Here is a 23,594-nt window from a genome sequence, read left to right on the forward strand (position 1 = left end):
TCCTCAACATTTCGGGTGGTATGTTCAGTTTTATTGATATAATAGGCTCAATCCTGCTTCCCAGCGGGAATAGGATTGGACCCAATGTCAATCATAACAGGATACTCACAAAGGGAGCACTTGATCTGATTGGTCACTGAACATTTCAAGGCAAAGTGATATTAGATAACACTGTATCACTAAAGCTTAGAAAAATCTTATTACTCGCAATTCTATCCATATGCTACTAAACTAAATGCTAAGAGCAGTTGTGGAAAACTTCTTGCCAGGTGAAACCAGCAACTTTTCTCAACAAGTGAATAATCTGGCTTTTTCATGCTCATTTGTTACATCCATCTCCCCACCTACATCCCTCGCCATAACTACATATAATAAAGTCCTGGCCCTTCGAGGCTTTATGGGCCCAGGCCAGCTTAAATTAAAAATGGAGTATTTCAGAAGGGCATCGCTTTTTATTATGCAGTCCCATGGTTCCTCAGAGCCTGCTGATGCCTTGTAGTGATTCCTTGCCTTAGGTAGGGCAAACAGCCCACGTATGTCAAGCCACATCCACTTCAATTCTCTACAAGTTCTACCTGTTCCTGCCCAAATAAATAATCCCCTTTAATAGTTGTAGCTGCAGAAGACAGGGCCTCACAAAAAAGCAAAGGATATTCAGTGAACCTTGAACAAGTGAAGCGCAATAGTTTTGATCTTGATTTAATACTCTATTCCAACATCCAGCAAGGGGAAAAAATTGATTATAATGCAACATCTACGTCCCTGCAACTATACCCTTTGTATTTTGGCAGTAATTTAGCCAAAGGAAGGGCTTTACATCTCATCCATCACTTTTAGTTGGAAGGGAATTGCCTAAGTCCAAGTTTTTGCAGGGTGTGGTTGATACAGTGAGATGGTTGAATACACATGACCAAAGGCCACATGCCTCACAAATCAAAACAACCACAGATGTGCTGGGTCTCAAGAATTTTATTACACTCAGGAGTTTTCTGTTGTCTGAAGATAACCACAATCCCCTTTTCTTTACACACAAAAACGGAAAAATATTCAAATCTATAGTAACAAAGCAAAAAGAATAAATTAATAACTAATAGGGCTAAAGTCTCTTGTTTTAAGGCTTCCCAAAAGCAATTTCCAAAAATAAAACCAGGAGAGACAGTCAACAAATATTTAGAACCTATTATATAGTAAAATACATTGGCAGGCAAGGCCTCAATTTCAACAAAGAAAAAAAAACCTACTGGTGCAGAACGTCTTTATACATTTAAAAATATGATATAATATAGCAGGCAAGTTAGAAAAAACGTTCTTCATAAGCCGTGAGTTTTCTGCAGACCGCTCTTTGTCCTACAGCTCGGTTTTGTCTGTTTGGGCAGGACTGGTGCTACCGCTGCCTTCTCCAGCATTGTTCTTATCTACAGGCTCAAAAGATAATGAAGCAGAGTTTATGCAATATCTTTTGCCAGTTGGACGAGGCCCATCGTCAAAGATATGCCCCAGGTGAGCACCACACTGAAATAAAACAACAGAGTATCATTGTATTTCTATACAACTACATGGCACGGCAATGCTATTAATACTAATGTCTTAAAGTTACTCTATAGTGGGACAATGTTTACAATAGTAAACTAGATTGAACAATATCTTAGACACACCTCTACCCTGATATAACACTGTCCTCGGGACCCAAAAAAATCTTACCACGTTATAGGTGAAACCGCGTTATATTGAACTTGTTTTGATCCGCCGGAGCGTGCAGCCCCTCCCCTCGAGTGCTGCTTTACCATGTTATATCCGAATTTGTGTTATATTGGGTCGCGTTATATCGAGGTAGAGTACCTTTCATTAGCCTAACTCCTAGTTGATGTCTTTGTGGGCTGTACTGTGCATACGAGGGAGCACAGAATAGCAGAACTGTACATATCCGAAATCATTCAGAAACAATATTTCAGATAGGTTCAGATTTTTTGGCTAAATAATTTATACATTGGTTTGATGCTTACTTGCAAGGAATTTGTTACTTGCAAGGAATGTGAAAGTATATGCGCTGTCACCACAGAGAGAAGTATTGTTTTGGATGAGTAGATTTCAGATATGTATGACAGTACGGTAAAAGCCATGTTGCTGACTATAACAGAGGTAACATTCACTTTCCTTTACATAGAAAGCATAACATTTGAAGAAGCTGATCCATTGAGCTATTACTGAAGAACTAAGACTGCTGTACAGGCATATGATGGGAGGAGAATTAGGTAAACAAACATCTTGAAACAAACAGCATGCTGTAATTAGCCACTCCGATTCTTTCTTATTTCTCCAGCATGTCATGAGGAATAAAAAAATAAAACCCTGCACTGTAGAAACATTCACTTTGAATAGGGAGTCATGCTGCTTTGCTAGGGCCCAATGCATCTCCCATTAAAGTAAATGATTGATTCCAACAGGAGTTGAAATCAGTGGCATTACAGCGGTGTCACAGTTCAGAATCTATCCCTTAGTGGGCTAGCAGTCTGACAGACAGTCACCCAGCCATTGAGTATTCCTGACTGTGAATAATTATTCATGTTGGCTAAGTTCCTAGCAGCTCAGCATACTGGGGATAATTTTATTCTCTCTTTGGTCCATTTTATTGCAGCGTCCTCCTCGTGTTATAGTCCTCGATTCACCAAAGCACTTAAGCATGCACTCGGGCCGTCAGTAGGAGCAGGCAGAGATCCCTGCTGCAGGTTATACTCTCTTCATGCTTTCAAGGGGTATTTCACAATCGTGAGGGCTAGAAAAAACTCCCCCTTCCCCCAAAATAATTAAAACTGAAATTCTGACTAGAGCTGGGCAGGAAACTGCTTTCCTGCCATCCACCCCTTAAATATTTTCCAGATTTAGGGGGAAAAAATAAAAAAAAAAATCACCTCAAATTGGGACAAAAAGTCCAAATCTCAAACATATTCACAAACATATTTGACAAAAAATGTTTTATTGAAAAATTCCCCACCTGCTCTAATTCTGATCAACACAAGACTATAGGAGCAGGGGTCCTAGGCATGTGCATAACCCAGTGCTGGATAAAGACAGTCCTTACCATGAAGAGTTTAAAGTTTAAGGCTCCAATCCTGCAATCAGATCTGTGTGGGTGGATCCCTGCGAGTAGCAGGCTCCAGCTCTGGTATTGGGGATGGCACCATTAAGGGCTAAACTTCCCAGACAGTTTTGGAAGCACTCTGTGAAACTCTTGTTATGTACAGCCCATTGGAATCAGCCACAGAAAAATGCAGAGCTCTTGCAAGCACCCATTGAGTGATCACTGAAAACCACACCAGGTTCATGAGGGCAGCCCATGATAAAGCCCTTCTGCCCTGGGAAGCAGGGCTGGATTACCCAATAGGCCGACTAAGCACGTGTTTAAGGCACCAGCAAAGCAGGGGGCACCAAAAAAAATGACATTTTTTTGGAAAAAATTTGATATTTGATATTTCAAAAAAAGCATCGACGTACAGTAGTCATATGGGAAAAATCTGAACTTTGTTAGACTTCCTTACACTCCAGTACACACTCTTCCCCTGTTTTTCTGTTCTCTTCAGCATGCATCCGAAGAAGTGGGTATTCATCCACGAAAGCTCATGCTCCAATACGTCTGTTAGTCTATAAGGTGCCACAGGACTCTTTGCTGCTTTTACAGATCCAGACTAACACGGCTACCCCTCTGATACTTGTTCTCTTTTTATTACTTATTCCCATCTAAACCAGGGGGGCATCCTACTAACGTAGATCGAAATAATGCAAGGAAATCAGAGACTGTAACTGATCATCCTACTCCTGGCAGTAAAACAGATATTGTTCTAGAAGGTGTGGATGTGTCAGAGACTGAACCTGCTCATGCTGTAAATAATAGGAGAAAAGATCCTGGTACATGGGTTGATTTCAGTACCAATGAGGCAGTTTACTAGATAGATCACGGACCAAATGACCGTCAATACCACACTGGGCCATTTGAGAAATCACGTTGGACTTTTACCAATGGCAAACAAACAAGATATTGTTCACAAAAAATATTTTTCGGCATAAAAGCGAATGGTGAGAAATACACTTGAGAATGGCTACTGTATTCACCATCAACAGGGTCTGGGTACTGTTTTGTTTGCAATCTTTTTGCATATAAACCTTCAACATCCTGGTTTGCTATAGATGGATTTAGTGACTGTTGGAATACTGTTTTAATTGAACAACATGAAAATAGCACTACTCACAGAGATTCAATGTTGACGTACACCTCTACCCTGTTATAACGACACCCAATATAACACAAATTCGGATATAATGCGGTAAGGCAGCGCTCGGGGGGGCGGGGCTGCGCACTCCGGCGGATCAAATCAAGTTTGATATAATGCAGTTTCATTATATCAATAATGATATAAGATTTTTTGGCTCCCGAGAACAGCGTTATATCGAGGTAGAGGTGTATTTAAATTGAAGACAGGGCTTTGGATTGACACAAAAATTGGAAGAACAAATTAAAGGGAAGCGGACATGCTTCGTCGAGTCAGCTTCAATGAACTTAGAATTTTGCAATCAGAAAATCTAGAAAGAAGCTATTTTAATTTCAGCATTCATGTAAGTTTTGTGTCATTTCGAAAAATAAAATTTTATTTTATGGTATAGTATTGTTTTTATTTTGAATTACATATGGGAGGCACCATAATCTTTTCAGTGCTTAGGGCCTCTAAAGATCTTAATCCGGTCCTGCTGGGAAGGCAGCAGAAATGGCAGTGGTAGCTCAGTGGAAACACACCATTAGCCAATGAGACTGCTTCCACCCTGTGGCATCATCAGGAAGTGCTCTCAGTAGCTGCTATTATGCAAATGAGCGTTGGGAAGGCGCAGGAATGACTTTTGGGTAGGTGGTTAAGGAAGTAGTTAACAGCATTGGTAAGGCTGGGGACAATATAACTACCTACAATTTTTTTTTCAGGAGGGGATAAAACAAAGATGACGCTTTAAAATAATTCAACTAACAAGTCTGATGTCATTCATGACTGATCACTTGCTCGTATCCCTCTATCCTAGCCTTGATCCCTTTTGTACTTTGAGTTTGTAAGTTTTTTGAAGCAGGGATTGTCCTCATCTTATTCTTTATTATAGCACGTGGTCTAGCATAATGAGGATCTTGTTCTGATTGGGGCCATTGGACATTACCATAATACAAATAATAAATCATAATAATTTAGTTTCCCAAAGTATTTGTACAAATCCAAAATATGGCAATTAATCTTCTTGACTGAGAAAATTTTCAAACCTCATGGCTCAATAGCAAAATCTTTTCCACATTAACATTTACCAAAAGATCATTTATAAATCACTCATTCTCCAATGTAAAGGAACAGAGGAAGAGAAATTACACAGAGGAGCAGATTTCAGGAGACACTGGCACACAAATTTACGGACTACCAAGTCAACCTATCACAACAGAACTCCTTGGCAAGGAATTCTAAAGCCTCAACACGGTTAGAGGTGGTTTCATTATATTTTTCTGTGGTAGCAGAGTCACACCAGGATTGGATTACTGAGAAATCTGTTATATTTTGTGACATTGTCTCTCACTAAAATTTACATATAGATTCCATGTACACATGTGCTAATACTCATGTGCAACGAAAATAACTCAAATTCAATTGTTTGCACCAGAAAGGAATTGTTCTGGTTGTTATTTGAGAGTATGAAAGACGTGCTGTCCCTACGCTACATACAACGTTTCACCCATCATGGGTGCTGACTATTTTTCTTTGGTGACTGTAAAAGTTGGTAAAGCCTCCCCATGAAAATCATCCTCTGCTGGTTCATATATTGGGCAGAACGTGACAAGATGATGGAATACCAAGTGTAACTCGTGCCTTTGGCAGATTGAGAGCGTAGCTGACCACAGCCAAGTGCCAGCATGGTTGGGTCTCTCTGGGCTCCTGGTTCTCATTGGTTGCCATGAGCTGAAGAAAGCACTGTGCAATCGGCTGCTAATGATTTATTCAGAGCATATCAATGTGCAACCAATCTTTTTGTGATTAAAGAATTTTATTGGTTTTTACAGGTACAACATAATAGCTAGAGAGACCCTAGGGGGAAGGACCCCCTGCACAGAAAAGGAAAAGGAAGGAGACAGAATGTGCAACCAATTTAATATTATTACCTAAATGGGCCTGCAATTAACGTTTACCTGTCGCAAGTATCTGACATTATATATATTTCCAGGATGATGTGTTTCTAACAGAACTGTAAAAATTGTTTCTCAGATAATCCCAGGGATGCTTTTGTTTTATATTAAGCTCTCTCTCTCTCTCTCACACACACACACGGCAGCGTTTGATCTCTAAATTGAAGAACATTTTAAAGGGAGGCTTTTACACGGAAGCAAACGGATGGAGGGACATTTACAGAAAAAAAACAACTTACTTTTTCATCTGCAAGAGATTAATACAGTTTGGAGCATGGGGGGCGGGGGGAGTGTTTACCAAGAACTGCACTGCAGTAAAATTGTGGTATTTTTTGCTGCTGGAAACATGATTCACATTCTTAGGATCCAGGGGAGGGGAGGAAATGGCTGCATTATGAGTACACTATATGGGGGTGTTAGTTGTGCCTTAGAGCGGCTGAAAGTTGTTCCCCACCCCCAGGCTATCATCCTGTGTGATCTGCCCCACCTGCTGGGCCAATAACACGGGTTCCACTGGTGGGACGCCACTGATGGGAAGCTGCTGTTGGACTTTGCTGTGGGGTCTAGCCTCATATTTTCCTATGCTATTTAGTAAATTCAGGTTTTGGTGTGTTTTAAATTGGTGTGTGCATTGCTAATGCCATTCTGTGAAGTCTGCCAGTTCTAGTTTCTCCGAAGACAGGTAAACAACGTTCTCAGATTCCTCCACCCTGACCACATGCTGCTTTGGGCTCCATTCAGATGAATCCAAAAACTTTGGGTTCTCTTGAAGGGAGTTGTCATACTCTAACCCATATGTTGGCCACAGGCTTCATTTGACTGTGCTCACGTCCTGCCAGCTGGCACTAAGTAGGCTGCATTTTCAAGTAATCACTGAATAAAGGAGAGATTCCCGAATTCTGGTACCACAGGGACCTTGCTAGTGGCTCACAGAGAGCTGCCTGCTCAGATGACGCTGGCTTTCCTTCTCATTTTCTGCTACGAGAAACAGCACAGATGGAACAAGGATATAAAGCAAGATTTTTGTAGATACAGAAGAGGGCAATTAGATCTCTAGGAGGGACACAGGTGAATTATGCATCATGTGAAAGTATTTTATTTGATCCTGCTTTCAATTTGCAACCCTGTGTTTGCATTATGAGAGAAGCAGACATTGCTCTCTTTGCTATTCATTATTTGATATATCTCCACTATGTCACCTCTTATTTATTTTTTCTCTACACTAATACAAGCAAGCTCTGATAAGATGAAGATCTCAGAGGAATGCTTCAAAAAGAACAGTTACTATTTTGATATGAACATTAGATACATGGCCAGATATGAATTTCAGATAACAAAGATATTCAGATACTAGGGGCTGGTAAACACAACCCTAATAATTTTTAGTGTCTCCTCATCTGGAAATTTTTCCATGCCTCTAATTTAATTTCATTGCTTTTCCTTGCATTTTTTCTATTTGTACTACATCCTTTTCGAGACAGCATGACCCAACATGAACAGTGTTCTATGTGAGGCCATAGCTGTGATTTATAGAATGGCATTATAATGTCTGCAGTATTATTCTTCATACCTTAATACTCTCTAACATCTTGGTTGCTTTTCTAACCACCAAAATCCATTGATCAAATCTTTTCACTGAGCTGTCCACAATAAAGTCCACATCTTTTTCCTGAGTGGTTTCAGTTAATTTAGAACCCATGAATGTGTATGAGTAGGGACTTGTCTACATGGCGCCAGCAAAGCTCCCTAGAGAGTTGTGATTTGTACAGTGTTCTAACATGTTATGTGCTAGCTGCCCCTGTACACCCAGCTGGGGCACTCTTTCAGGTACCTGGTTCGCGTTGTTGTAGTCCTGTTTCAGACTTTTAGAGCAAGGTCTACACAGGGCAGTTGGAGAGCATGTTATTGCACTTTACAAACTGCACCCCTCTGGCATGCTTTGCTCTGCCGTGTAGACAGGCCATGTTAAAATCGTTCCTTCCAAAGCACAAGTTAATATTCAACTGAAAAAGTGTGAGATATCTGCCATTGTATTATGGAATTGTTAAATCATTGTTAAATAGCACCAGTTACCAGCTGGACATGGTCCTAAGCACAGATTGTGGCACAAAGTATTCTCAATACTTCTGTATCTCAATGAGCAGTTCTGTCCTAAACTCTGCCAGGGAAGAACTAGTCCTTGTTCCCTCCACACATTGCCCAGCATGCATGGAAGGGGAGATTATTTACCTGTAACTGGAGGTTCTTCAAGATGTGTGGTCCCTATCTATCGCCCAGAGCTGGAACTTTTCACAGTAGAAATGCCTGGCGGGCCATGCATGCACCCTTGCACTGCCTTCTGGTTTTTCCCGAGGCAATGAAGGATAGGGCAGACTGACCATGTCTTCAGTTCCTTTTCTACCACAAATCTACCAGATCCACAGCAGAGGGGAAGGAGGGTGGGATTAGAATACAGCCAGGGACCACACATCTCGAAGAACGTCCAGTTACAGGTAAGTAACCTCCCCTTCTTCTTCCAGTAATAGTCCCTATTATATTCAACTGAAGGTGAGTAACAAGCAGTACCTAGCTAGGAGAAGGGTGCGAGGAAGATGCTGGAACTGTGGAATGGAGGACCACTGCGACAAACAAGGTGTCCATTGCAGAACCATGCACTAGAGCATAATGAGAAGAAAAGGCATGTACCAAACTCCATGTGGCTGCCTTACATATGTCCACAAGTGGCACATTGTGGAGTGTGGCAGAATTTGATGATTGCACTCTCTTGGAATGGGCCTGTATCCCACCTGGTGGGGACCATCTCGATAACTGATAGAGCATAATGCACCCTCAGACCCACTTCGAGATTCTCTGGGTAGAAATGGCCTGCCCCTTAATATTCTCTGCTTAAACAACAAATAATCTGGGAGACTTCCAGAATGGCTTCATTCTTTGTAGATAAAATGCCAGGGCACTACGTACATTGAGGGAGTGAAGCTGGCATTTCTCAGTTGATATGGTGGTGTGCAGTTTGGGAAAGAAAGTGGGCAAATGTAGGGTCGGAAGAGGTGGAAGCAAGAAATCACTTTTGGTAGAGATTTGGGATGCAGGTGCAGTGAAACTTTGTCCTTATGGAATGTGGTGAAAAGGAGGTTTGCCATCATGGCCCCCAGTTTGCCAACCCTCCTTGCAGAGGTAATAGTAACCAGGAAAGCAACCTTCATGGAAAGAAGAGAAAGGGAGCAGAAGGCCAGAGGTTCGAAGGGAAAGTTCATTAATGACATAAGCACTAGACTGAGGTCCCATTGGGGAGTGATAGGCTGAATGGGCAGGTATTTATTTACAAGGCTCTTCCAGAATTGGGTAGTCAAAGGAGGGGTAAAAACTGAATGCTCCTCAACGGGAGGGTGGAAAGCGCTAATAGCCACTGCATGCACCCTGATGGAGTTGAGAGCAAGTCCCGAAGCCTTCAGATAGAGGAAATAGTCTAAGAGCATCAGGATGTCCACAGCTTTGGGGGAAAGACCTTGTTCTTGGGCCCAGGAAGTGAAACGCACCCATTTGGCTTGGTAGGATCATCTTGTGGAGTCCTTACTGCTACTTGAAAGGACATTCTCTACTGCCAACAAACACTCCCATGCTAGCGGAGGCGTCCATCCAAAAACCAAGCTCTCAGGTGAATCATCTGTAGATCAGGATGCCCGAATCTGCCATTGTGTTGTGTGAGCAGTTCCAGAAACATCACGAGCAGCAGTGGAGGATGCTTCACCATGCAGAGAAAAAGAGGAAACCAGAACTAGCGAGGCCAGAATGGAGCAATCAGGATGACAATCACCATCTCCCATTGGAGGCTGTGAAGGATGCACAGCAAGAGTGATAGGGGAGGGAAGGAGTAGTTGATCCGGTCCAACCAGTTGATGACTAGGGCAGTGCTCATTCACAGGGCAATGAGTCCTCCCCTTGAGCAGTATTGAATGCACTTGATGTTGGCATGAGATGCAAAGAGGTCCCTGACCAGAGTTCCCCAGTGACCAAAAATGTCCACGATTACCGTGTCATGCAACTCCCATTTATGGTCAACTGCAAAGTTCCTGCTGAGAGCATCGGCAATCACATTCTGGGTTCCTGGCAGGCTGCTGACAAATGGATACGATGTGCAATGCAACATTTCCAGAGGCATACTGCTTCCGCACACAGCACTGGGGACTTTGTGCCTCCTTGCTTGTTTATGTATTAAACTGTAGTGGTGTCGTCCGACATGACAAGAATGGATAGCTGGTAAAAACGCGTGGCATGCCTTGCGTACTGCCCCAAGTTCCAGGATGGTGATATGAATCCTGACTTCCTGAGAGGTCCAAGTGCCTTGTGTCACATGATCTCCCACGTGGGCACCCCATCCACTGAGCGATGCGTCTGTTATGATTGTCTTGCATGGCGAGGACAGAAGAAAGGGCATTCCAGAGCAAACTTGGAACAGTTCATGAGGACAAAGAGCAATTCCAAGTCTCCCCAGAGTTAATGGCCCTCAGTCTATGGATGGAACTGGGGCTGGTGAGGGGAGCTGTCTCGGGACCCACGAATCTCGAGATGTCAGTGGGGCCAACGCAGGAGGAGCATGTGGAGCTGGAACTGGGACCGGCAGATTCGATGAGCGATCCAACTTCTTGTCACTCTTGTGGGCCTTGGAAGGCAGTGTTCCTCTGTGGCCGGAACTCGTGGATGGTGTGGCATCTTTCTTGGATCTAGAGGAAGACTTACTGCCATGCTTATGTGCATGCTTCCGAGACTCATGCCTAGGCCCCAGCATGGGGTCCATAGAACTGGTACTGGCAGAGCTGGACTGAGGCTCCGAGATAGGAGGCGCAATCTTGGATTATTCGGGGGGGTGGGGGGTTACCTAGTCAGGATCCGACTGAGGGCCCCTGGCAATGTCCATGTGCTGCTTCGTAAGACAGAGGGCTTGGCCTTCCCATGTAAGGGCAGAGAAGTTAGAGGCAGATACTTCACCTGGATGCAGTGCAGTCTTCTCCCAAGCAGTACAGACAGCACTGGCGCTCGTCGCTGAGCGAAAACGAGCAAAGGCAGGAAGTGCAGATTTTGAATCCTGGCATCTTTGGCACAATCCAGTACCCCACATGGATTTTAAAATACAAACTGTCAACATCACATTTCAAAATATGCGAACTAAATATCCTTAAATCAAACACTAAGTTCTCACACACACTTTTTTTCCCCCACTTTGGCTATCTGTAAATTTCAGTTATTGATGGAAATATTTTTTCATTGCTTTGTGTGTATACAAGGAAAACAAATTTTACCAACATTTACTGATAAAAATAAAATCCTTCCAAGCCTATTTATATTTATCATTTAGTTCCACAAAGCGATTCAGTAAAGTGATGATTATAAGCTCATAAGGTTCTTCAGTCTATTTTGAAATAAAAACAACACAGCCTGAGTTCCTTTAATATTGAGCAATATCTTTTTATGCAGTACATTTTCCTGCAAGGTGTTAAAATTCTTTTGCAATCAGAGGTCATAGTAGAGCTTCTGAGATTCCTAAAACACATACAGCACAGCTACCAAAAATGTGTTAAATGGTTTTCTTGCAGCATGTTACCTAGATAAGAATAATACAATTTCTCCAATTATATTAGTAGATATTTCCCTTCAGACTGATTCAGGCACTGGCATGTTGGGCCCCATCCTGCACACACTGAAGTTAACTGAAATTTTGCCATTGACTTCAGTGGGAGCAGAAATGGCCCTAGAAGAATACACCACCATTTCAGAGAGCCACTTTCTTAACATGCTCTAAGCATTCCTGTATGAGCACAGAATAATCAGGATATATTTCAGCAATGCTGAAATCGGTTATCCCAGCCTTGGTCCTGTCTGGAAACAGAAAGGCAGATTTATACAGCATGAATGAAGCTGTCGCAGTCTCACCAGAAGGAATTTGAGGATTTAGAACTGGGTGGTTGAGAGTTGCTGGGTGTTTTTGTAACATGTCAAGTCAGCAGTTCCCCTCCCTTCTAGATAATGATTATGCCATTCACTTCACAGAAAGCTGGGCATCATAATGGATGAAAGCAAGTAAAACAAGACAGATAATGGAAAGTCGGGAGCATCTGGCATTATTATTGAGTTCATTATTATGGCAGATGGGATTACTTGATTTGGTCATTAAGACTGACCTGGGAATGGGGCTTGGATTTCAGTTAGTGCTGCTCTTTACAGTGATGGTATCAGCACACAAATAGTCACTACAATGCTTCCAACCTCTATCAAAACCATTCACACATGGAGGTAGAAAAGCGGGGCTCAGGGATGAGCATTGAAGGGATTCCTTTCAACAAGACAATTTCTGTATACTTGGCACCATTGATTCAAGCCATTTATGTCTGCTCTGTTAAACAGTGCTTAAGAACACTCTCATTAGCACTCTGACTCGGACCATTTGTCTGTCACTTGCAATCCACCATGCAATATTAAGATTATTAGTATTTAATGAACTAAAAGCTTTGTGAATCACAGTGAGAGGGTAGGGTGCTGTAACAATATTTGCAGCCTTTACAATCAGAACGGTCTCTGTGTGCTGTACACTGACCTGACTACAGCCTGTTTCAATCCTGTGCATCCCATAAGAGAAGTCATCGGTGAACGTAATTGTATCAGGACTGATCACATCATAGAATGAAGGCCAACCTGGAAAAGAGGAACAAGAGAAATCAAGAGCTGCAGTATCTTTGCATCAGATCGCATTACCAACAAATTATAGACTATGGGGAACACTGTCAAAAACACCTACGTGACTTAGGACCCTAAGTCCCATTTTCAAAAACGCCTGTTATCTTGCATGTACAATTATAATAAATTAAATTATTCACATTTAGGCCCTCTCAGAGAACAAGCTGCCAGCAGCTGACTTTCTTCTGCATCTGCAGAGCTTCCTGGCACGCACCTCCACTGACAGTAACTGCGGCAGTCTAGCCCAGGTAAAGAGATCGGTGCTCTGGTAACCCAGACACAGATTCCAACCATGTAAGGCTTTAAAGATCAGTAAAAAATACTTTGAGTTCTACCCAGCTACCAAAGGCAACTGCACTAACTCATGGGATGCGCGTGTTATGTGCTCCCAGTGGAAAGCCCCACTTACTAAAGGGCTCCTGAATTCTGGAATAGCTCAGCTTCTGCATGGTCTCAAGTGCAGCCCCCAAGTAGAGAGTGTTAAGGGGGTCTTATCTCAGGGTGACAAAGGCATGGACAAGCACAAGGCCTGCATCCAAAACAAAAGACCTCACTTTGCTTTGCCACATGCTGATGGAAACATGCACTCTTCAACACAGCTGCTACCCAAGCCTTCCATAGCAGCCTCAGAGTCTTATAGTGATCCCTACTTACAATGCATGGCTGCACATCATCATCTGAAGAATAACTATTCACTCCCTAAAAAGAACAGGAGCAGGAGTACTTGTGGCACCTTAGAGACTAACACATTTATTTGAGCATAAGCTTTCGTGGGCTACAGCCCACTTCTCCCCCTATCCACCAACACAGGGACTGGGAAATCCAAGCACCTGCAACTACAGCATCCCAGCAGAGTCCCCTCACACAGCCTGCTTAGTTCACCTAAAAAGCAATCGAAGGGCTGTATTGCCTATAGCTGGGCTTCCACATGAGAATCTACTTGAAAGACTTTAAAGGTCACCAAAAAATCCACCCCGTACCCACCTGAACATCACCAGATACCTGCCCCTCTCATGCAATCCCTTAAGGTCACTCACCCATACACTCTCTCTCTCTCTCTGTGCAAATATGCTCACACATACCAGAGTTCCTTGTTCTTTCTCCTAATATCTGTTAAACATTTGTTACTAATGGTTTCATAAAATGCCTTGCAGTAAGTCATTAAAGAATGTAGCTGCAGCTACAAATCACTTTGCACAGATGAATACAGGATGTACAGAATTTCCCACAAGATTTTTAGTAAAGGGAGGTGTGGAAGCTATCAAATGGTCTCAATATGTGCAGGGAAAGCATGTCAATGCGGAACAATACTGCACATCTTTAGTTACACCTTACACAGTTAAATGTGGAGGAAAACGTTTGAGGAAGAAACCATGTAAGAGCAAAATTAAAGGGGAAAAACAGCCCCTCCCCAAGATGGTTCATTTCTCACACTTTGGGAAAAACTTGGATAAATACAGTATCATCTTAATTAAAACCCCAATCCTGCAATGAGTTCCAAGTAGGAGCCCACTGGGACCCTCAATGAAGTCCATGGGGCCTACCCACACAAAGCTCATTGTGGGATCAGGGGCTAAAAGTGTTATCCAAGTGTGACCGACAGGAAAAAATGGACAGCAGTAAAGCTGAAGATCAAATACTCTGAACAAGGCAAACATCCTGCAAGTGAGAAACCCACCTGGAATCCCTCTAGTAATGTCAATCTTTAATAAGAATTGTTACAAAGTAACAAACGTCTTTATAAATTACTCCATACTGTAAACCATCCCTGCCAAACAACGCACATAGTTTCACAAATAAACAAAAAAAGAAGCAGCCTATTACAAAGTTCTGCAGAACGGGAACCCTTCAAAAATTCTTATCTTCCAGTTGGTGGATCCTCTCCAGCAATGCAAATGATCTCCTGAGTTGGAACTCCACCTAATGATGAGTGAGGTCTTAAGCAGACCTGGCTGAATAATTTTCAACAGAACTTTTTCTTGTCAAAAATGAAATGTTTTGCGAAGCAGAATTCTTGTTTTCTGGCCAGCCCTAAGTCTTAACGAAGAGAAGCCCCAAAGAAGAGAGCATTTTCTTCATACTGTGAAAGTATTTGAAGGAGGAACTCTTCACGGCTGTAGAAATCCTCAAAGGGAACCCTCCCTCCCCCTACACACAACAATAAGGAGAAAGCTTCAAAGGCTGCTATGCAGAGATTGAAGCAATCTGCGTCTTGCTGAGAAAATTATCTTGTGCAAAGGGGTTGGGGGGATATGTTTATGTCAGTTTTGACATTAAAGGAAGATCATCCATCCTCCTCTCTCCAGACTTTTCCTTTTGGTCTTCTCATCTAGCACAAAAAATTATTTGTTTTGGATGCATTCCATGCACTTTTTAAAAGTGAAGTCAGCTGAAAACCTGTACAAACAGAGTTGAGCTTCCTAAAAGCAGCCTTTGTACCCAACTGGAGTGACTAGAATTTAGTTTATTAATTTCCAGTGCACACAGTTTTTTTCAGAATGTCCCTTGTTCTATAGATTCTGCCAGTGAGGCATCTGCTCCCCTAAAGTAGTGATTACAACACAGTTAGAAAATCCAAGCGGTGGTTCCTAATATTTTCAACCAGTTAATGCTAAATTGTTGCATTTCCACCTCAATGACATCTCCTCCGTCTGGTCACCTATTTGTGTACTGTGATGAACTAATAACATTAAGAGGGTTGACAGTACAGCTGTGTGAAACCTGCAGGGTACAGTTCATGAAGGGCACCATCATATGGTTTGCCTGGAGATGGAATCAAACTAACTGCTGCATGTTTGGTGGAAAGTTTGAATTCATTAGGCAAACTTACAAGGTGATCCAGTACCCTTCACCCTCATCTCTCTCACTCCCTCTCGTGGGAAATGTAGCACATAGGAATAGAAGGGTATCTTTTGGATAGTTTGTGAGCCTTCTAATAGCGCTCATTGTGTACTATGTTTCAAAAGCAGCCAGAAACCAGTCAGAGCTGCAGTATGTATCTAGCTAGACCTGGCATGTTTGTGTATATTTAGTAAACACACTTATCTGGCACCCAGTTGTACACATGTGGCTTCTTCATACTGTCTGTATTGTGTAACTAGAAAAAGACACAATACGGGCTTCTTGTTTCTCCTTCTTCCCCAGCAACCTCCAGAAGATCTCTTCTTGCTTTAGGGTACATCTACACTACAACTTAAGGTGTAACAGTAGCTCATGTAGGCTGTGTGTGCTAGTTTTAATCTAGCTAGCACAGGTAACAAGAGGAGTCAAGATGTGTCAGCTTGGGCTTCACTGCAGGCTAGCTGCCACAGTAAATGTCTGTCTGGGATGCTGTTTACAGGATATGTACTCGGGTTGCAAGCCCATGCTGAAGCCTCTGCCGCCATGTCTTCATTACCATTGTTACCCACACTAACTAGAATAAAGCTAGGATGGGTACACCTACTCTTCTTTGCTGCATGGACACACCCTTCGACTTGTCTTCACCATGGGGGTAAGTCGACCTAAGTTATGCTACTCCAGCTACGTGAATAATATAGCTGGAGTCAATGTAGCTTAGGTCGATGTAGGTGTTTTCAGTGCGCTGCATTGATGGGAGACACTCTCCGATCGACTTCCCTTACTCTTCTCGGAGATCTGGAGTACTGAGGTCGACCACAGAGCTCTCTGCTGTCGATTTAGCGGATCTTCGCTAGGCCCACTAAATCGACCCCTGCTGCCTCAATTGCAGCAGCGTGGATCTCCTCGTAGTGAAGATCAGCCCTTAGATGTTGTAATCTCCCACCACTTCTCCCTCCTCCAGCAACCTAAGCCCTGCCACCTCCTTCTCCCTCCCAAGGTCTGTAAGTGGTGCAGAGTGGCTGCAGTAGCATGGTTTTCAGGTGGCTGCAAGCTATTGACTCATGCTTCATTCAGTTTTTCAAAAGGCATTTTGGGGTTGGATGCTTCCAAAAGGGAAATAGGAACAGGGAAGAAAAAGCCCTCCCACTTCTGCTCTCAGCTGGTTCTACTGAGTTGGGGCTGAAAGGAACTGTAATTCTTTGCATTGTAAAGACTGTCCCTGGGAAGAGACACCTCATTAATGTTCATGCGTGGTTTCTTTAGAAGGATAGCACACTAATGATTATTGGACGTTTATCAGCTTGAGCTCAGCAGATCTAGTGGCAGCAATAGCAGGAGTGTTTTCCCTTGAAGAACAGTAAGCTTGGTGGGTAGAACAGGACAGCAGCTGTGGGGAGGGGAAGAAGGGTAATTGCAGGAGACAAGCTGGGGACAGGGAGTTTTGGATTTCCCAGCTAAGTGAACAACTTCAACCAAAGTTTGCAAATTTTTGTGAATAGGAGCCAAGGTTTGTGAATACATTGATCCCTGAACTCAAGATTCAGTTTTGAGAGGGACCGATGCAAATGTTACACACAGCCTTGTTTGTTAGCAATTTGTACTGGATTATAGACATTTAAAATGGGTCTAATTCTGATCTTCACTAGGCCTTTTACACCACTCTGACAGTGGAAAGGTGCTTTAAAACAGGAATATTATATATATGCACCCACTTAAAGGCCCTGAGGCCTTAGAGTAAATGAGAATCAGGCCCATTTATCCTTGGTTCTGTGGGTTTCTGATATATTACATGCCAGATTTAATTATTTAGATATTGTGAACATCCTTTCTGAGCCAAAAATGCAAACATACAAAACAATGGAACGTTATTCTATCCATTACCTCACTAAAAACTCAAGTATCAGATCATGCTGCAGAATGTCTGTTAGTCTATAAGGTGCCACAGGATTCTTTGTTGCTTTCACTAAAAACTGTGTATAAACCATACATTAGAGACAGGTCATTTCCACTTGGCCCTGAATAACAGACTCTTAAACCAGTAGATTTAACATATTTAATCAGTCATTTGCTACTCTTCTCTCCACCTCCTCCATCTGAGATTTCTCCCAAATATTTTGTAAAAGCTGCATGGCTTTTGCCCTAAAATTGGGATCATTTGTTTTTACTGATGACCCTTAATTTGCTGAAGAGAAGATGAAGGCTCATACTCCATCAGAGAATGCTTTCTTCAGAACAGAGAACACCTGATGACTGCCTTGGGCAGCCAGGTTAAGAGCAGGAAGGAATAGAAATGTTTCTGCTCAGACAGTATGTCTGATGTTGTTTGTGCAACCCACAAAATCTACTCATAGTCTTGTGTGTGTGAGACAGAGAAATCAAAACTTGTTCCAGCAAGGGTTGCAGTGTATGGCATATGATCTCTATCACATTAAGGTTAAAAGACAGAAGGAAGCTTATTCTCCACGAAAATGAAAATTCTAGAAAATCTTTGGTATATGCACTCCCAGGGCATATTTTAATAAAATGATACTGAGAAGAGTCCTATAGAGTACACAACATATTTCCTACTTAAACCATCAAATTACAGCATAACTGTAACACATGATAAATATTTTCAAAACAGTCTACCCCTGGATTCTGTTATTTATCTTTCAAGGAAAGTCTCAATCCTGCTTCCAATTTTGTGAGTTGGGCCACATTTTGTAGCACTTAGACAACTAACTGCCTGCGTCCACGAATTAGGAAGTTAGAGGTTTAACTGCTAAAATGTGAGCCTATAATTATTTGCAGAAGCAAGACTGCAGGCTGCTTTAAAAAATCAGGCCCAGTTAGCATTTTTTTTTTCAGAATATTCCTTTTGATAATTTTCTGAACAGCACAATTGCAATCACAAACCATTTTATGTTTTTGCATTAGTGCCCCATTCATATACCTGTGAATTGGAGATTTCCTCTCTGTCTTCCATAGCAGTGATTTTTACAGTTATGTTTTCCATTTTAGAATCCAGAGACAGTAAAGGGTAGGCTGCACTTCATCATTCTTTTTGCTAAATTATTCCAAGCATTTCCTTCAGAAAGCTCTTTGCAGGTGGAAAGGTAGGGAGTGATGGCATATGCTAGGGCTGCAAAATGGCACCAGCTGGTGGGAGGCAGGGCAGGAGAGAAAAGGGCCTTGACCTGAAAAATGCCTGGTTTCTCTGATGGGTTGGGTTTTGGAACTCTTTTGCTTTTTAAACACAATTTTTGTTATTGAAAACCACAGTATTTAATGTGAAGTCTCATCGTTTGTCTTATTCCACTGAGAAACTACATCTTTGTAAAAACACGAAGTATACAAGGTTTAAATACAGTAATAAATCTTCCACTTTAAAACAGTTGTAGGTCTTTAAGTTACTTCACTCACTCACTCTCTCTCGCTCCCCATACATATTTATACTAAGACTGAGTCTGACAGATCCATATACCAGCCTCTGTCTTCACACATACAACCTAGATGTAAGAACTGTACAACTGCTGTAATTTTGTTATATATAATGCCTTTGCAAATACAAGATGTGCTTTGGGTAATTTGGCTAGCTTTACACATTTATTTTCACAGCATTTTCTGGATGAAGAATATGCAGCAAACAGTTACAGGAAATAAAATATTTCTTACAATATATCTTGCTTACACTTCAGTAAAAAAGTGGTACCAAATTTGAAATACTGTCCTTGATTCAAAATACTACTTGCTAGGGTGGTATTGGATAGAGTAGGCCTGATTATGGTTTCATTTATGCAAATTTTAAAGTGAAGGAAAATTAATTTCAGTGGCGTTACTCCCAATTTACACCAGCGTATCTATAAGCAGAATCAGGCACAGAAATCTTGTGAGCCTCCAGGATTATAATCAAGTGTTATATACATCCCACTGGAAAGGACACAATCCCAACTGTCCCATTCCTATGGCATAAGGCTTTCAGCAGGACTATGAGACCATATTGTTAGGAAGGGACAGGTAGGGAGCCGGGCTGGGAGCAAGGCTGTGAATGTGAGGGAGCATAACGAAAAAGTAGGGCCTGGAGTTTGGAAAAAGAAGCAGGTGAGCTCTAACAAACTCTCTCTGATCAGCAGAGTTGCGCCACTATAACAAGGAAATATCACCCTTAGGAACTGTGTCTGAAGGAAATTTTACAAAATAATTGTTGCTATTAGAGGATCATCATCTTGCTATTCTGTCTCTCATTTGGGCAGTAAAGGATTGGAAGTCATAAATAAAGACAATGATTTTTTTCTTTCTATCGCTGCTCTCTGAATGTCAAAACAGGTCTTTACAAAACAATGTATCCAATCTGGATTTACTTCTTTTGCTTAGTTTTAGCATGATAAATCTGTTTAAAATGATTGCTGAGAGAAGGCTGAAACTTCACATCTACAATCTTGTTTGACATTTGAATAACTCAGAACAATTGGATTGACAAGAGCAACCCAGATATTCCCGGGTCAATGAAAACATACTGCATCTGTTCGCTTTAGAAAATAATAACAATATTAGCATACAGCTATTGCTATGCCTGCTTCATTAACCCTTCCGCAATATTCTAAAATACCTCTCTGTCTCCCTGTACACACACACATACATATTATATATATACATATTATATATATATATATATATATATATATGTGTGTGTGTGTGTGTGTGTATGCTGGGAGTGGGCTGCATCAGGTAGGCAGGAGCACTGATCTTTTCCCCAGTTTTCTTACAAAGATTCAGCTACAAATGATTTCTTTTTGGTTGAGATTCAATAAAACTACTGAACCTAACACACTTCATCCAAAAGGCATTTTTCCTCCCCTCATCTGAACAGTGTCTCTTGTTACTTTAAATCATGGTTAATGTTTTTAAATATATATCTTACACATAAGTCAGCTGTAGATCTGCAGCAGCAAAGGATCTGAATAATATCATGTGTAGCAGAGTAACCTATAATTTTAAAATGTCATTAAGAAATGTCTCAAATCATTTTTTAAATTTACTGTTGACCTGGTAACCTCAATCCAAAAGCATTCAGTTTTGGATAATGGATTTATTTTCCTTATAAGAACCCAAACAGTAAAGCAAATGTATGCCTTGCAAGAGGCTTGTGATTTGCATAATTATGTATTAGTGCCATAATTCACTAAATCAATCACAATTTTCATCCAGTATAAATTAGTCAGTATCGAATTGTGACTGCACGTTGTGTAGTTATTTAAGTGAGTTAGCCTTGACAGCAACCTGATATAATGCATTAATGGGGAGAATCAAATAAATAAAATAAATGCAGCCCAGTTATCAACATAATCCAACTAGAAATGAAGCTATTATTTATGTTGTGGTAGCACCAGGAGCCCTAATCTGAGACCAGGATCCTAACTGTTAGGTGCTGTACAAACTCAGACCAAAAAGATAGGATCTAAGCTCTTTGGGGCAAGATCTTTCATTTATACAGCCCAATCCTTCAAGATTTACTCAAGAAAACTCCCACTAAAATCACAAAGATTTTTCCTGAGTAGTATTAATATTTTACCACCACCACCACCTAACTGTTATATAGCACTTTTCATCTACAGAGCTCAAAGCAATCGACAAAGGTAGGCAAGTATCTTTAACCTCTTATCTTCCTGGCTATCCATATTAAAACCAATTTTTTAAAAAAAAATATCCATTTATAAGAGACATTGCAAAATGCCACATCAATTGGGCAATATTTCATAATTTGTTACTTCTTTTAAAAAAACATTTGCATTGAGGTGGCAAGGTAAAAATAATTCGAGGGCTTCCAAACTTCATGGGCTTGATTCTCTCCTCGTTTACACCAATTTGGTGCAACATATCAATCTTAGGTACTTAGATGACCCCATTACCATAGTAGGTGAACACCTCACAATTTTTCATATATTTATTCTCACAATATCCCTGCACTATTATCCCCATTTTACAGATGGGAAACTGAGGCACAGGTAGACAATGACTTGCCCAAAGTCACTCAGGGCACCTGTGGCTGAACAGGGACTTGAACCCAGGTCTCCTGAGTTCCAAGCTAGCACCTTTATACAGAACCAAGTATCAAACAGCACAATTCATCAGACACAATTATTGATGAGTTTGTATAACAAAGTCCCTTTTTACCAGGAGCAATCAAGTATGTAATCCTCTGATTTCTATGTTTACTCAAACATAACTGTGCACAGAGCCTACTTCATCAGAATTCAAGCATGTTTTCATCCTTTGAGAAGCCTGCGTTTGTGGCCACTTTGCTTTGGAGTATTTGAAGAACAGAATATCTATAACTATTTTTTTAAAAAGTGTTAAAATATTTTGGCTGTAATATTCTGTAGATCTACGGAATTTATTTTAAGAAGAACAATCACAGTTTGGTTAGAGAGAAAAACTAAAATCATGGTGATGGAATTCTGATAAGAAAATTGTTTTGCCCCCCTAGTAGTTGGTAGGATATCACCAGATTAGAGACACTCAAATCAAAATGTGCCTTGTTACTGAGCAACATGTCATCCACACAAACATACTCCCACCTACAGTTGAGCAAACATGGATCTCAGTACAAAGACAAGGTTATTAAACAAGGGAAAGAGTTATGCATAATGATAAAAAAGTAAGGCTCCCTTCCTTCTGTTTACTTTAGCTATTAAATGTGATGTCTTTGAAAGAGAATTTATGTGATACTTACATCACAATTAATTTAAAAGGAACAAAATATTCTTACTCATCAAGGACATTTTTTCATGATTTGGGACAAAACTTACAAAGTCAACTGATGACCATTTCCGCCCATGGTCTACCAAGAAAACTGCACTCCTCTGGGACAAATCAGTTCACAAAGCCCAAGAGGATATGAGTGAAAAATGAGGAGCCATTGCTCTGAGGATCCCGTAATCCAAAGTAGTCTCAGCAAAAGAAAACCACCTACCCTGTGGAATTTGGCCAAAGAAAGAATGAATATTAACATGGCTGTTCCACAGATCTCTCCAGAACAAGTTCCATTTCCTTTCTCAGGGGGCCACTCTCTCTCTTATATGAATCCCGGCTTGAGAGAACTAGAAGTTGCCAGCTTAGCAGGCCTCTGAGGTGCCAAACACCCACCAGTTCTAAGAGGTTATGGATCCATTTTAACTTGCCCACACCAAAACAAGAAGGTGGTCAGATTCTGAAAGGAACGTATCAAGCAGCACAAACACTTCTTTCATTCTCTATCAAGAAAAAAAGGTGAACAAAATTTTCATCTAAATTAAAATGAAGTGATATGCCATTATTTGGGCAGTGAGGGAGAATTCAAAGGAAGGAAAAAACAAAAGAAAGGCAACTGCCCTCAAGACCACTCCTCTTGAGGGAGAAAAGTGCATGTTAACATCTAGAGTGAAGATCTCACGTAGCTTTACTTATTTCTTTCTGAGTGGAGCTGAGAATGTTGCCCTCAGATCTGAAAAGTCCTTTTAAAATATTTAACCAACTCCAGGTCACAGTTCTAGAGTGAATGAATTGTGGTAGGGTCTAGGCAGCAAGGTATAATACTTCTTCCAGATTTCCATAATCAGAAGACAAATGAATAGTTGGCACGAACAATCTGGAAGCTGCCTGGTGTACTGCCTTCAAAGTCTCTTACTGCAAGGGGTATTTGCCTCTACACAATCTGGATTAAATATTCTCAGCACGCTGAGTCATACAATCACATCTTCCACATTGTCGGGAACGAAGAGTCGCCTTCCCTGGCCTTTTCAACCACTGTACATGAGGCGAGCATAGAGAATTGTTGCCCCTTAATAAGATCTTAGCTTTCCCCTAC

The 23,594-nt window shown here is 41.3% G+C and overlaps 1 protein-coding gene across 6 annotated transcripts in view; it reads right to left on the reverse strand.

The window, feature by feature from the left end:
• Positions 1 to 951: 951 nt before the first annotated feature.
• The window catches only part of MSRB3 (methionine sulfoxide reductase B3), a 149,319-nt gene continuing 126,676 nt past the window's right edge, over positions 952 to 23,594 (reverse strand). For all 6 annotated transcript variants that reach the window (XM_039502034.1, XM_039502048.1, XM_039502013.1 and 3 more), the window contains 2 exons: positions 12,789 to 12,886; positions 952 to 1,512 (listed from right to left, as the gene is read on the reverse strand). In XM_039502034.1, coding sequence (XP_039357968.1) covers positions 1,348 to 1,512; positions 12,789 to 12,886 — 263 coding nt within the window. In that variant the 3' untranslated portion in view covers positions 952 to 1,347. The remainder of the gene's footprint in view (positions 1,513 to 12,788; positions 12,887 to 23,594) is intronic.

This window comes from Mauremys reevesii, linkage group 1, assembly GCF_016161935.1.
Source record: "Mauremys reevesii isolate NIE-2019 linkage group 1, ASM1616193v1, whole genome shotgun sequence".
Taxonomy (NCBI): domain Eukaryota; kingdom Metazoa; phylum Chordata; order Testudines; family Geoemydidae; genus Mauremys; species Mauremys reevesii.